General features: G+C 41.1%; 1 protein-coding gene across 1 annotated transcript in view; it reads right to left on the reverse strand.

Annotated features, from left to right (window-relative positions):
* mtmr11 (myotubularin related protein 11) overlaps positions 1–11034 on the reverse strand; it is a 30814-nt gene extending 19780 nt beyond the window's left edge. Inside the window, exons 1-2 of the mRNA XM_055047041.1 lie at positions 10598–11034; positions 412–481 (exon numbers count right to left, since the gene is read on the reverse strand). Coding sequence (XP_054903016.1) covers positions 412–481; positions 10598–10654 — 127 coding nt within the window. The 5' untranslated portion in view covers positions 10655–11034. The remainder of the gene's footprint in view (positions 1–411; positions 482–10597) is intronic.
* Positions 11035–13240: the final 2206 nt, after the last annotated feature.

Consider the following 13240-nt stretch of genomic DNA (forward strand, 5'->3'; position numbering starts at 1 on the left):
TTTTATATTTGTACATAGACTTTCTACTGTTTTGCCAATGTTTCTGTTTGTGTTTAAACTTTCTTTATCTCCTGCTTTGCAGCAAGAAACTATTCTCTAAGGTACAGCTGCTGAGTAACCACTGTAACAAGGCATTGTTTTTGCGATTAGGAGCAGCTGATTAGCATCTTGAGTCCCAGAGGAGTAGAAAAGGAGGCTTCATGGATGCAAAGAGGAAGATCAAACCACCTCTTCCATCCATCCCAACGGGAAGGATGACGGGGGCACTGAGAGTTAAAGAGGAGCAGCAAAAGCAAATGAGCTGAATTAGCAGAGCTTGACACAGCTGATGATGTCATCCATGTTGGTGTGTAGCGTTGTCTCTTGGGGATGTAAAGTTAACCAAATAAATCATTCTAATTGACGTCCCACCTGGTAAACACCGGAGTCCAAACACGTCTCGACTCCTGGCGCCGATGCTGCTCTGGCTCAGCATCCTCTCCTAAATAAAAACCACAGAAGAAGATGATCAGAATTTTAACCCTTCAAATTCTGCTGGACTGAGACGTCAACCTGAGCAAAGACCATGAACAGCAATAAAATATGAGTTCAATAATAGAAATACAGAAAAAGTATTGCACAACTAATCAAATTTGCATTACAACAGGAATGAAATACCTTATAAGTGTATAGTTTTCATATTTATTTATTAAAAAGGTGAAAATATTATCTTTAAACATCACCTGGTATTTCATAATGCAACGTGGTGTTGAAATCTTATTCGGCACAATGTCATTAAATTCAAACATTCAACACAGACAAATAATCATGTTTTAAAGTTGTACAGACTTGATTTATGGTCAATGATGAGGTCAATAAGCTCTAAACTCAATTTAATGACCTGTTAGTGTTGTTAACCTGACCATCCCAACATCCCCTCCCATGTCAGAGTGTGTGTGCCGCTTTGGTCACATGACTCAAGGTGTGACTTTCAGTAGATACAAGCCAAGGCTGCAGTGTAGGTGTTCAAAAGACAAAACTTGAGGACTGTTCAAGGTTGTTCAAGGTCCTGCACTTTAACTTGTGGAGGTAAAAGTGTCTGTCATTTCCTATGGGCGCTGGAAATGACAGACAGGAAATGCTTTTATCTCGATAAGCAGGAAGTGCCTTTGTAATGACACAGGCACCTTCATGTGGTGGAGGTACCTTAACTTTATATTATTCATCTAAGACAGAGTTTGGTTGGAGACATGAATGCAGTCAGAGAAAATGTCCCTGCTTGCAAGAAGCACAAGACAGCACATCACTCGTATGACGCCATGTCAGGCATTCAGGTGGAACCAGAACTGCAGGTGGAATCGCTCTCCTGAACATGGGGTAGTGAATCGGACTGACCCAAACTGTAACGCTCATTGGAAACGAGGCATAATATGAAACTGGAGCTAACACAAACAGCTTCCTATGAACCAATAAACACCTACACTTCATGAATGGCTAATAAATCAATCGCACCTCTTCACAGGACAGCATGCAGCAGATTAGCTGTGGGATGTGCGGTCTGAAGCTGACGAAGCAGACGGGTAAAGATTGTTCATGAGAGTTGAATCGACTCCTTCGTCCCCATTTGCGATTGTTGGTGGTCTGTACAGTGAACAAACTACATTCAAAATGGAAGACGTGGTGTTTAATCATTTGGTCCAATGTGATTTACTGAAGACAAACATTTCTTAAATACCCTCTAAATGTATTTTGTTTAACAGATTAAGACGACAGAATGCATTTTTATGAGAACCTTTGAAGACAGTTTGTTTTTTTCCCCCCAAACTGACCTGTCAAATTATTTCTGTGTGACGCAAAAATGGAGACTAAGCATCACACTCAACACATGGGGACAGAAGGTTGAGTCACCTTTGAGCAGGACTTGTCCCAGTGGAGTCATTTATAAAGAAAGATCAACACCCCCCACCACCCAGTCCTTAAAGATTCCCAGTTTCCATGCCATCGCTCTGTTTTTTCCGGCTTCCCCTCGATCTTCACAAAATCTCAGGAAGTTGAGTTCAAGCAGAATCCAGCAGAGCCACAAAGACTTTTCGTAACCAGTGAGAGCTTACCGGCACCATATGCTTTCACTTAGCTTTGCTGCCAACAGCCCCCTGAAGCTTTCCCCCCCTATGAGGGCAATCTACATTTACAGGCCGAACACTCATAACAAGCTAAGAGGGGTGCAATTTGATAGGGTGGGGTGATTACACAGGTGGTGTTGAAACTCTTAAATAGAAAGGAGTGAGAAAGAGGAGATCCAAGAAATTCCAGACAGCAGAACCTCAGCAGTTCTGACTGAGCTCAAGCCCACAGTGAAACAATTTATTACTGTTTCATTAAAGGCACCGGCTCTATCGTGAAACACAAGCAAGGCTTTGAGTCAGCAAGGATGTGTGAACAATAACAATGAATCCAGTCAGTCTGCAGGGTGGAGAGGTCTGTTAGCAGGCTGCTGGTAAAAACTGGACTCTCTCTGCTTCATGGTAGAGGAAAAACAAAAAAAACCCAACATGGCTACATGAAAAGGTTGCCAAAAAGTCACCCTTATTCACAGCTGCTTGAAACCCAGAGCTTCTGATTGTTTAACAGAAAACATGTTCTGTAAAAACTGCTTACACATGCACTGAAAATATTAACTAATCGCTTTCTGAATTACACAGTAGGAGAGTGAATGATTGTTTAACATCTTTACGCCGATAATCAGAACAGAATCAAGTCCAAATGCGCTCACAGCTTCTGCAACAAGCTCGTTAGCAGCCAGCAAGTCTTCTGCATGGAAAAACAGCTTTTATTACAAGGCAGCACAATAAAATTCAACTTCATTGTTCCTTTCTCCCACAGTGAGGCTTTGACATGCCAACTCTCTGCATCCACACCCACAGAAAACCCACAGCTGAATTCCTCGGCTCTTTTTAAGTGGATCAAAAGCCATTCTTTTCTTGTTTTGTTGTTGGAGCCGGGTCGACTGAATCAGCCCTCTGAAAGAAGCAGCACCACTGCAGCCAACGCTGCAGCAAACCTCTGGTCATGTGCTCAACAAAAAGGCTTTCCAATTAATAACAACGGCTCTAAATTCATCACATGGTGGTCAAATAAATGCTGGCCGACGTCTCAGTCATAAAACTCAAAATCTATATTCCCTGTGGTTGTTTTTCTCAACGCTTCACTTTCACAATAACTGGCTTCTGAAGTGCCATTATGAGCGTCTTCTCCTCCCTCCCCCACACGCGCTGCCTCCTTGCCCCACTTCTTCGCCGCTCCGTTCCCTCCATTCATTCTCAGGGACGCAGGCCAAGCCTGACTGCAGTTTCCATTCCTCATGCTTCTGCAGACGCTCTGCTTATTCCTGGCTCTGGAAGGAGCACGCTTCTTTTCCCAAACAAAATCAGCAAAGAAAAGGACCAAAAGGAGAAAAAAAAAATACTTTCCATCCGTGCTTCACTGGCTGATACAGACTTACAGAACTAGAACAAAAGTTACATGTTGAGTGGGACTTGGAAGACTAAACAAGCGTGGCATGTTTAGAGCGACTGAAGGATAAAAGCTCCCCTCTCTCTGAACACTGAATGTCTTTCATTGCTTTGTCAGGCTGGCTACTCGTCTCTTTAGTGTTGAACATCCTCTGCAGATCCATATCAGACTTTTTCAGGCCAGTCTGAAAGGCTTTGATCTTTCACCCTCCAAAGAAATCCAGTTTGTGCCACTTTCATAGTGAAACTAAATCAGGTTCATATCAGTTAGTTTTCAAACCATTTGCAGAGAGAATGGGTCATTTTGAATTTTAGACTTTTTTATTTAAGCCTGAAATAAACAGGAAGTAAAGGAACATTGATGGAAAAACGTGTCGATGCTGCAAATCCAGAAACAAACAGTGAAGCCTTCAACTTGCTGTAACCGTCTGACAGCACCGTTAGCTCTCATCGCTAAACAATATTAAAATCCAACAGTAAACACTGCCGTACATTATCACTTCATTAAACAGAGCGCTGCTGTGTGACGTCTGCGTTCCTCGTCACAGCATGCGGATCGTTTCGGGGTCGTAAACTCTTCACAGAAGCCTGACTGCGGTCACATTTACTTAGAAGTATTAACAACCACACAAAAAAAAAAACAATGAAAAATAGTGTCAACATCGGCTGTGTGACTGAAGCCTAAGGTGCAGAGGCAAGAAGTCACACAGGTGAGATGGTGAGTAGGTGTGAAGTGGAGGAGAATCATTGCCCTTGGCCCTATATTAGTAACTACATGAACAATCACTTGTAGCTTCAGTTGAATTTTAGTCGAGCTCACAGACGTCATAAATGACTTGTGGAAAATGCAGTTTTTTGTGAAATTTCTCCGGACTAACATGTGAAAAGGCCATTTGAGTCTGAGCCTCTCTGTGGCGCTGCGATGAAAGTGGCCCAACCCGAACAGGACAGCAGGAAAAACTGCTAAAAAAATCAATGAAAGCAAAAGGATCAAAGTGATGTCAAGTCCTGACCCAAATGTCTGATTGAAATGGTGCAGTGGGACCATGAAGGCTGTGCAGAAATAAATGTCTGCAGGAAAACTTGAACTGAAGCAAAGTGGGAAAGAAAAGTGGAGCGAAATCCAAAATTTCTCTCAAGAAATTAAACACATCTGTTCTGTCCCATTTTGAAGGGAGCAGAGAATTAACAATGTTTAACGATGATTAAGGTTGTTCTGTCCTAACCACACGTTGACATTTTATATCCATAAACGAATTATTTCATATCCATTTGAGTTTCTCTTGGTATGTGGGCCTCCAGAAGGATTATTAATGACAAAAAACATCACATGATTCAATTTAATGGCATATTTATGTCTTTCGTTCTTATATAACATCTTGTTTCCACCGGCTGAGTCTAATTGTTGTTTAGGTTAGAGAAAATAACAGATTATAAGTCAAATCAAAGAAAGGCTGAGTGACCTTCTAATTGGAAATATAATTGATTTGAATCACATAGTTATAATTTCTTTAAAAAAACAAGTTTCAAATATCCTCATAGTGAGAAAGAATCGATAAGGTAAATAAAATCTTTGCGGCTAAACAACCAGGAGAAAATCACAAATTTCCTCAGAAAATAAAAAAAGCATTTTTGTTCTTTGAAGACACACCTGTGTTATTATACTGAATTTATTACAAAGGAAACAGAAGACCCAGCATCTAATTTATTCATGCACAAAACACAAAAAGCCAAAGGGCAAAGAACAAGACTGCCTCAAACAGAAGCAGAAATAGTCAAACTAGGTTATCCACATAAGATGTACTTGCCGCATTGCAAACATGCAATTCTTATTCATCTTTTTCCAAATTCTGATCTAGCTTTAAATCTTTTTGCCAAAATCTTCTGAATATTTCTATCTAGTGATGCTCTATGCTAAAGTGAGATTTGTTTATCACTAAGAATCTCTGCAAAGACATTTTGTATTTAACAAAGCTAAAGTGCTGCACGTTGGCCAAGTGTTATTTTCACATCTCCTCTCTCTGAAAGCCAGATAATTCGACTCTATCCTGACATTCAATTCTCAGTAAGACTGAACTTTTCCTTCAGAGGAGCACGGACCTGGCCGCAGGCTGAGAAGAAGCTCTTTGCCTGGCTCCGTTAAGCAGAAGGAGCTGCAGCCAGCTGTGGGCCTGGCAGTAGAGGTGGTATTTGGGGGCGGAGGGTGTGCCCGTGCTGGAATGGCACGTTCTTATCAGCCTTTCATCTGCAGCCGCTCTGATGTTCCATCTTCTGGCGTTTCTGCTTCTTTTGTGCTGTGTGCCTTTCAAGCTGGCTCCTTCAAAGCTGCTGCCAGCAGAGCGAACACCAGAGAAAAGTGCAGCCAAAACGGGGCTCAACATGCACACCGTCTTCTCAAAAAGAGGCCCTTACCTTCTCTATGGAGCATTTAGGATTCCTACATATCGATTTAAAAACACACAACTTGTATAGTTTTCTTTGTACATTGTGAGACGTTGGAGGAGGCTGAAGATAATTCAGGTTCTACTGACGGTGATTTATTTTTCCACCTATAAGTGAGAAAATCAGCACAGCAACAACTCTAAGGTCTATTTTGATTGTTTCAATCTGGCATGTCTGGTATCGGTCAATAGAGGAACAAAAAATAAAATCTGGCAGATAAAATAATAATTTAACATGTGGATCTGTAAATATTTTTCTAGTTTTCCTGTATAAATGAAACAGTCCAGATGTCAGCCACAAATCAAGTAATCTATAAGAAAACTAATTATTCCATAAATTAAGTGAAATGGTAAAGCAATATGTAAAAAAAGGCAATATGTAAAAAAAGCCATAGAAAGCCAAGAAACTATCTAGAATATGCCAGTATTTAGAAAACATTCCCCCTGGTCCAAATCAAAATCAGCTGGTTTAATATTCAAGATTGCATCCGACTCTTCACGCTCCAATCGGATTTTTTCCTGAAGTACAGGCTGCAACTGGAGGGTCCTTCCATGAACCACTGGACTTTCAACATCGAGTATTCCCAAGTGCATGTGTCTGTGTTTTAGTTTGCCACCATGTCTGTACACTGAACACACCGTGTTTGGAGGAAGAACATCAACCCAGAAACACCATGCTAACACTAGAGATTGCAGGTGGAAACACTAAGTGTGGGCTGTCCGACAGGTAATGGTTCTGGAAGGCCGTGTAAAATTAAAGAACTTAAACTGAATATCCCAGTCGGTCATCTATTGTATTTCCAATTAGAAAAGCAGATGAAGATCAGAGTGCAAAGCATCCCAAGAAACGTTCAGGTTAAAAACAGTTTGTGAGGAAGAATGAGTCAGCATCACATTGGAACAGTGACTGTATTAATTTACCAAAAAAGTATTTTCTAGGCTGTATTGCACCACATTTTTGTCAGTAAGTCCTCTACTCATTCTGTCATTCACATTTCTTAGCCATAGCTTCATTGTGGATTAAATTCCTTTGAGTTCTTTGTAAGAGTGGATTACTCGAGCTGTTGACGACATCTGGTATGAATTTCTTGTCAGTTGAAATATTAGAAACATATTGACTGAGAAAAACGTTGATGAGTTCATACCTTTTTTTTCCCCCACTGCAAGTAGCTACACAACACGATGAATCCTTGGCTTCATATCTGCTGACTGTAAGGAACCCATAACAATGTCATACTGGAATTTTGATGGAGCGGTACTTTTTCTAAGGACTTAGTTTTACAGTAATGCTAAGAAATGCAACATATCTGTCTGGAATGAGATGGAAAAAGTAGCACAAGCAGTAAAGTGATTAATAAATGCAAAAAAAGGAGCTGCCAGGTACTGCTGATCAAACTCCACACAATAATTCATCAGTAGTATATGCTGGCTCTTACAGTCTGTGCTAAAATCAAGCCAGAAAGACATGAGCATTGACCCACAGAGAAAAGTGAAAACCTTGTTTTTTCCAATCTTCAAGGAAGAGGACATCCCAACAGATTCATCTTAAAGGTCAGAGCATGCAATGCTCAAAGATATGACAAAAGACTGCAGGAGTTTCATCTCAGACGCTGCAGCCCTCAGTGGCATCCTAAATGGCAGAGTTCATGACCATAACATTCTGCTAATGAAGTTGTTCCCTTGAGTTTCCCTGAACTTCCTGCTGTTGAGTCTTTGCCTCACCAGAACTGTGTACCTCTTCATGCATCTTTCCAGGCGGTGAATTTGCACTGGAAACTTTGCGCTCGGTCTCCAAGTTCAAGTATGGAAATCTGAATGGCGGAAGTCTCTTTTAAAAGAAACAAATACGGCAGCACAACACGGGTTTGCAAAATTGCTTTTGAATGACGGCCAAATTTGAGGAATTTTCTTTGAACAGATGGGAACAAAGCTTAGCGGTTTGACGATAAAACAGAAACAGCGTATCAGTAAAATCAGCCCATCGGAAATGCAAAGCACGGTGGTGGAGGCTGGTGGTTTGGGCTTTGTGTGTGATTTACCAGTTAAATGTTATGCATTAGCAATACTGTGGCTTCAGTTTTGTTTTCTCTGCTTGTCCATCTGGGACTCATGGCTTGATGTGGCCGATGAATCAGAACAAGATATCACAAAAAGCAGGAACAGAGAATACAGACGATGCTCTGCTTGTTTGGGTTGTTGTTCCGAGTCGGAAAATGGAAAACAAATGTTTTTCCACACTTTTGTTTCCTTTTATGTCCCCAAACTTGCACATGCTAATAAAAAAAATTAATCTTGAGTTTTCCGAAATGAACATTTCAGTTTCTGCCTGGACAACTGAGAAAACACTTTTTGATTAGGACTAGAAAAATGAATGGTGACCGGTTGTTGTTTGAGCCAATCAAACGGATTTAAACTGTAATGAAGAAATGGAGACTCAACAGCACGTCCAAACGGAGCGGCCATCTGGTCCCAGATTTAGACTCGGCTTCTCTACTCGCTCATAAAAGTGAAACAAAAGAGTGTGTGGGTGGCCTCGGCGTATAATCTACCGTCCACAGGCCGCTACACTGCATTACCATATCTCTGCCTGAGCCACAAACCCAACGTCTTATTCTGAGATAGGAAAAACTCAAATGCTGACCTATCCAGCCCCCGTCTCCATGACGACAGCCAGATGTTGTGCACAGCACGTCAGCCGCCACCGTCCCCCACCACCACCAGCACCACTTCACATGCAAGCCTCGCCTGAGGGGGAGCAAAGGGAGGCATCTGTTCCCAGTTCACCCCGCGGCTGCAGAAAATATCCAAGGAGACACAAAGCCAGGCTGTGCGACAATACGGCCAAGAACACAGGAGCTTTCTGTCCAACCGTGCATCGACCAAACGTTTCTCCTGTCAGGTGTGCATAATGACACACCTTTCAGAGCAGTTTGTCGATTCTCCGTAATTGCTCGTGCAAATAAAAAGGAGCTGAAATTGTTCAGCACACATCTGTCCAGATGATGAATCACAGGCTGCAGTTTATTCCCACCCTGCAGAGAGACATGATTAACATTCCCCTTTGTGGACTGTAATTAGGCTTCCAAGCAGTAACAGTGATTATATGTACCCTCTCTCTCTCAACATGCAAGTCTTTATCCTTTAAAGCAAGTCAGAGCAGAGAACTGAAAAAACAAGAGGGAATCCAGGATGGATGGAGAACGTCCCAGAGGAACGCAGAGTCTCTTCCTTATTTCCATTTAAAGACAAGTTTTCATGTTTAATATGTTTGTATTTACAGTTAATGCTTAGACTGTGTCTTAATCACAGCAAATAAAGAACAACAAACAAAACAAAACAAAGGTCTTCGTCTTTATTTTGTCAAATCTGACAAGTCTGGGCTGGAATAAAGTCTTATACTGTTAGACTCTTAGACTGTTCGGTTTTCCAGGATGGTGCTTAACAGACAGGAGAAATTTGGACTAAATGGTGTCCAAATTTAGTCCTCAAGGGTCGGTGTACTGCAGGTTTTCGGTTCAACACACCTGATCCAAACGATGGTTCATTAGCAGAACCTCTGAAGAACTTTATAACATCCTGAGGAGGTAGTTGGCTCATTTGGATCTGCTGTGCTGGAGCAGAAACGCATGTAAAACTGGCAGAACACCAGATGAGTCCAACGGATGAGTCCAACGGAGAGCAACACACATGGCTAATTAACCAAACATGCAGGTTGTTGAGCTGCAGGACGAAGCAAAGAACCAATGAACGCATTGGGAGAACAGCCAGGATTCAAACCCAATACCTGCCAGCAACTAATCCAGGGTGCAATTTGGTTTTTCCATTAAACATAATAAGGTTGTTTTTCTCTCTTTCCTGACGTAATCAGGTCTAGAAAATGGCAATAACCAGTTATGCGTCACTCTGTTGTCCAGCTATAAAATCTTGCCACTTTTCCATGAAAAGCCAGGGAGTGCCGGGCCTGACGTTAAACGCATCAACAAGGACTTTGTTTGATTTTCAGGAAGAATCAAAGGTTAACAACTGGAGCTGCAGGAAAATATATAATCTGGTAATGATGAATGGTTGAGATGAACCCACATTCACCTGTCTGAACTTTAGCATCTCTGTCATTAAAACCAGTTGTAGAAACGCTTCTGATTCAATCTATTGTGCAGCTTTAAGGAGAAAATTGAAAAGAAATTGGTTCTGGTGTGAAAAAGAGCAATCGGTGCTTTCAGACAGAAGGATTTTGGAGGGAGTGTACAGGAATCCTGGTGGTTTAATCTGGTCTGTTGGGTTGGACATTTATAGCTCAGGCTGCTGAATGATAGCTGCTGTTTCCTGCATCATAACACACTGTTGCCCTTTTCCTGCCTCCTTCTGTGCTTTATGGTCACAACAGGGGCTGTAGCACTGACAGCCAAATCAAATGCCTAGATAAATATTTAAAGTCTCTTAAATTAAATATGAGTTAGGAAATACATATGACATAAGAATAAAGCTTCAAAATATGATCAGATGGGTTTAAATGGTTGCCTGACATGCAAAAAAAAAAAAAAAACCCAACCATGAGCTGTTTCTGGGTCTCACTTACTCATCTGCTGGGGATGAACTACCATTACAGGCAGAAAGAAGTAGGTCAGAGGGAGAGTTAGCGCCAGGTAGCCTGTCCCGTAACCTCACCTTAATGTCTGGGAGCATCTGCCTCACTTTGAACGTCGTTCTGGATCCCGTCAACATCTTTCTGGACCGTTTCAGAACCGACAACCAGGAAGAATCCAGGGGGGAAAGTGTGTGCTGTGTGGAGCTAATGGTTAGGGGTTAGCGTCCTGCTCCGTCCATCTGTTTGCAGCGGAGGAAACCCGGAGAAACGGCGCTGAATAGCGGCCACCACCAGCAGCAGCAGCAGCCCGCCTTCTCCTCCTCCTCCGGCTGAGGTCTTCGGTGTGAACAAGCCAACTGTTCCAGCTCTTTTCATCGCTTTCTGCGCGGACAGCATCTGCCTCTTCCACCGCACAGAGAGGAAATAAAGAAAACAAGAGCACACCCTGCCTGAGAGCGGCCACAACTCACTGAGCGTCGTCACTCCAGCCGAGAGACGTGTTCACGGTTCCGGCCGGGGCCCGTTCCGTTTTGTTTGTTTGTTCCTTCGCCACAGTGAAGCGGGGAGGACCGGAGCGGAACCGGGCTCTTAAAGAGACAGTGAGGCTGGACTGGGCTCTTCAGTCAGCGTTCACAGAAAAACCCGGCAGGAGTCTGGATATGCTTCTGAAAATCACGCTTCGGAGGTTCGCAGTCTTTCCCGACATTTGTAGAGTCCCTGAACTCACCATCAGTCAGGCGGTAGTAACTGCTGGTTACATTTACTTCAGTAACTATTTCTATTTAATGAGTCATTTTACTACACTGCACATTTTACTTTTACTTGAGTGATATTTACAGTAGGCTTCTCTTGAGTAAAACTCAATTTAAAAAATGTTTTATAAGTTTTTTGTTTGAAAAATAAAATGCTTAGTGAAGTTTCTTCTCTTTGAGTTTGTCTTTATTCAATTTAGTCTTTAAAATACCAAATGTTGCACATAACTCAGTATTTTTGTCGCATTATCTCCAAATATGACATCAGGTGTTATTACTTAATACTTATATGATGTAAGTAGCTTTTTAATTGTGTATATATACACAATGTTAATAAATATTTGATTTATCTGTTCATTTGGGATACTTGGTTGTCTGACTTTGAATTATTCTAAAAATATTGATTAAAATTCACTTGAATATTAAATATTCAATATTTATTTGAAGATTTTAATGTATTATCCACATTCATTTATAAACATTCCCTGTTATCAGAAAGTATTTCCAGATTTAGTTTTTTCTTGAGTCACTTCAAACAAAATTCACTGTTGCTTCAGACAGTTATGCACTAGAAGAAAAAACATTTAGATGACTAAAATAACACAACATACTCTGACCCTCCCCTTGAGCCTGTTCTCCATGTCTCGCATTGAATCAGTGAAATTTGAGCTTACATGTGCATCTGCGACAAACAGCAAAACAAAACAAACAAAATCAAAAAACAACTTGATTCCTGTCCAGTCAGCCAATAGATCATGTCTTTATTTTTTCATCTTTTAATTAATCACTTGATTAAAATGTGTCATTTCCACCAATTTAATGGTTAAAACTGGTGAGTTAGCCATTTTAAAATACGAGTTATCTGAGCATTTCAGTGTAAACATCTGGTACCAGCTGTGGAGCACAGCGGAGGAGTTCTGATGGTTTGGGCCTGTTTAGGCTCCAGCAGAACCATGACAGAAAATATGCAGCGTTCCCTGAAGAGAGAGGCGAGGATACGTTCACACAATGTTTTTAATGTAACCTTAAACAGCACTTTTCAAAAAGCAGACCAAATAAGCTTCAGCTAGATTCTCTTTGTACAGGATGTCCAAGTATTAATTTTTCAACATATTCTGCTTGTGTAAAACCAGACCCAGCCACAACTGGTATCTAAAGGAAATCATTGTTGTTATACAGGTATGAATGTCAAGAAACAAGGCCATCTTTTTCTATGCTACAGAAATGATCTTTACATTAGGAGAAAAAACAACAAATTATTATAATGTTCCATCTGCAGCCTGTTTTCTTACCTTACTGTGATCCTCAGACAAATCCGTGCAGGAATCTTGTCCCTCTCATTCACAGCAGTGCAAAGAACCAAGACTTCAGGCGTTTCAGGAAATCCTTCCCATGAAGAAAAGGGAAAGTTTGAGTAATCCTGAGCTCTGCTGAGCAGGTGAGGAGCTGGCGTCCCGGTCAACTAATATAGAGGTCTGGATTTTTTTTTAAACCACATGGGAAGCTGTTTAATATTGCATCAGGGTTTCCGATTTCTCTAATACATAAAACAGTCACAGACACAGGAGCGTGGATTATCTGAGCTGGGAGTTATTCACTAATGTATTATGCAGCAAGGTTAAGATAAAACAGAATGACACAGAGAGCAAATAAGAGAAAAGTTTCTCAATAAAAACACTTCCAGGTGATGCATTTCTTCAGAAATAGCTTAGGATTGAGATGAAAGCCAAACTGGAGAGTTTTTAACGTTTCTTAGTGGGAAGGAACAAGTTTGATTACAGCCACAAATTACTTTAATGTGGATTTCATTTACTTGTTTGCTTTATTAAAGGAGAAAACAACTTTTTTTTTATCTTAGTAAGTTGACTTTACAGCTAAACTTACTATTTATCCAATATTTAAATTTCAAGGTTTGTTTTGGATTAAACTGACAAAATGGAGCTACTCAACAAAAACAGAAGAGACGAAAGA

Source organism: Poeciliopsis prolifica, unplaced genomic scaffold, assembly GCF_027474105.1.
Source record: "Poeciliopsis prolifica strain line A6 unplaced genomic scaffold, Auburn_PproV2 SCAFFOLD025, whole genome shotgun sequence".
Classification (NCBI taxonomy): domain Eukaryota; kingdom Metazoa; phylum Chordata; class Actinopteri; order Cyprinodontiformes; family Poeciliidae; genus Poeciliopsis; species Poeciliopsis prolifica.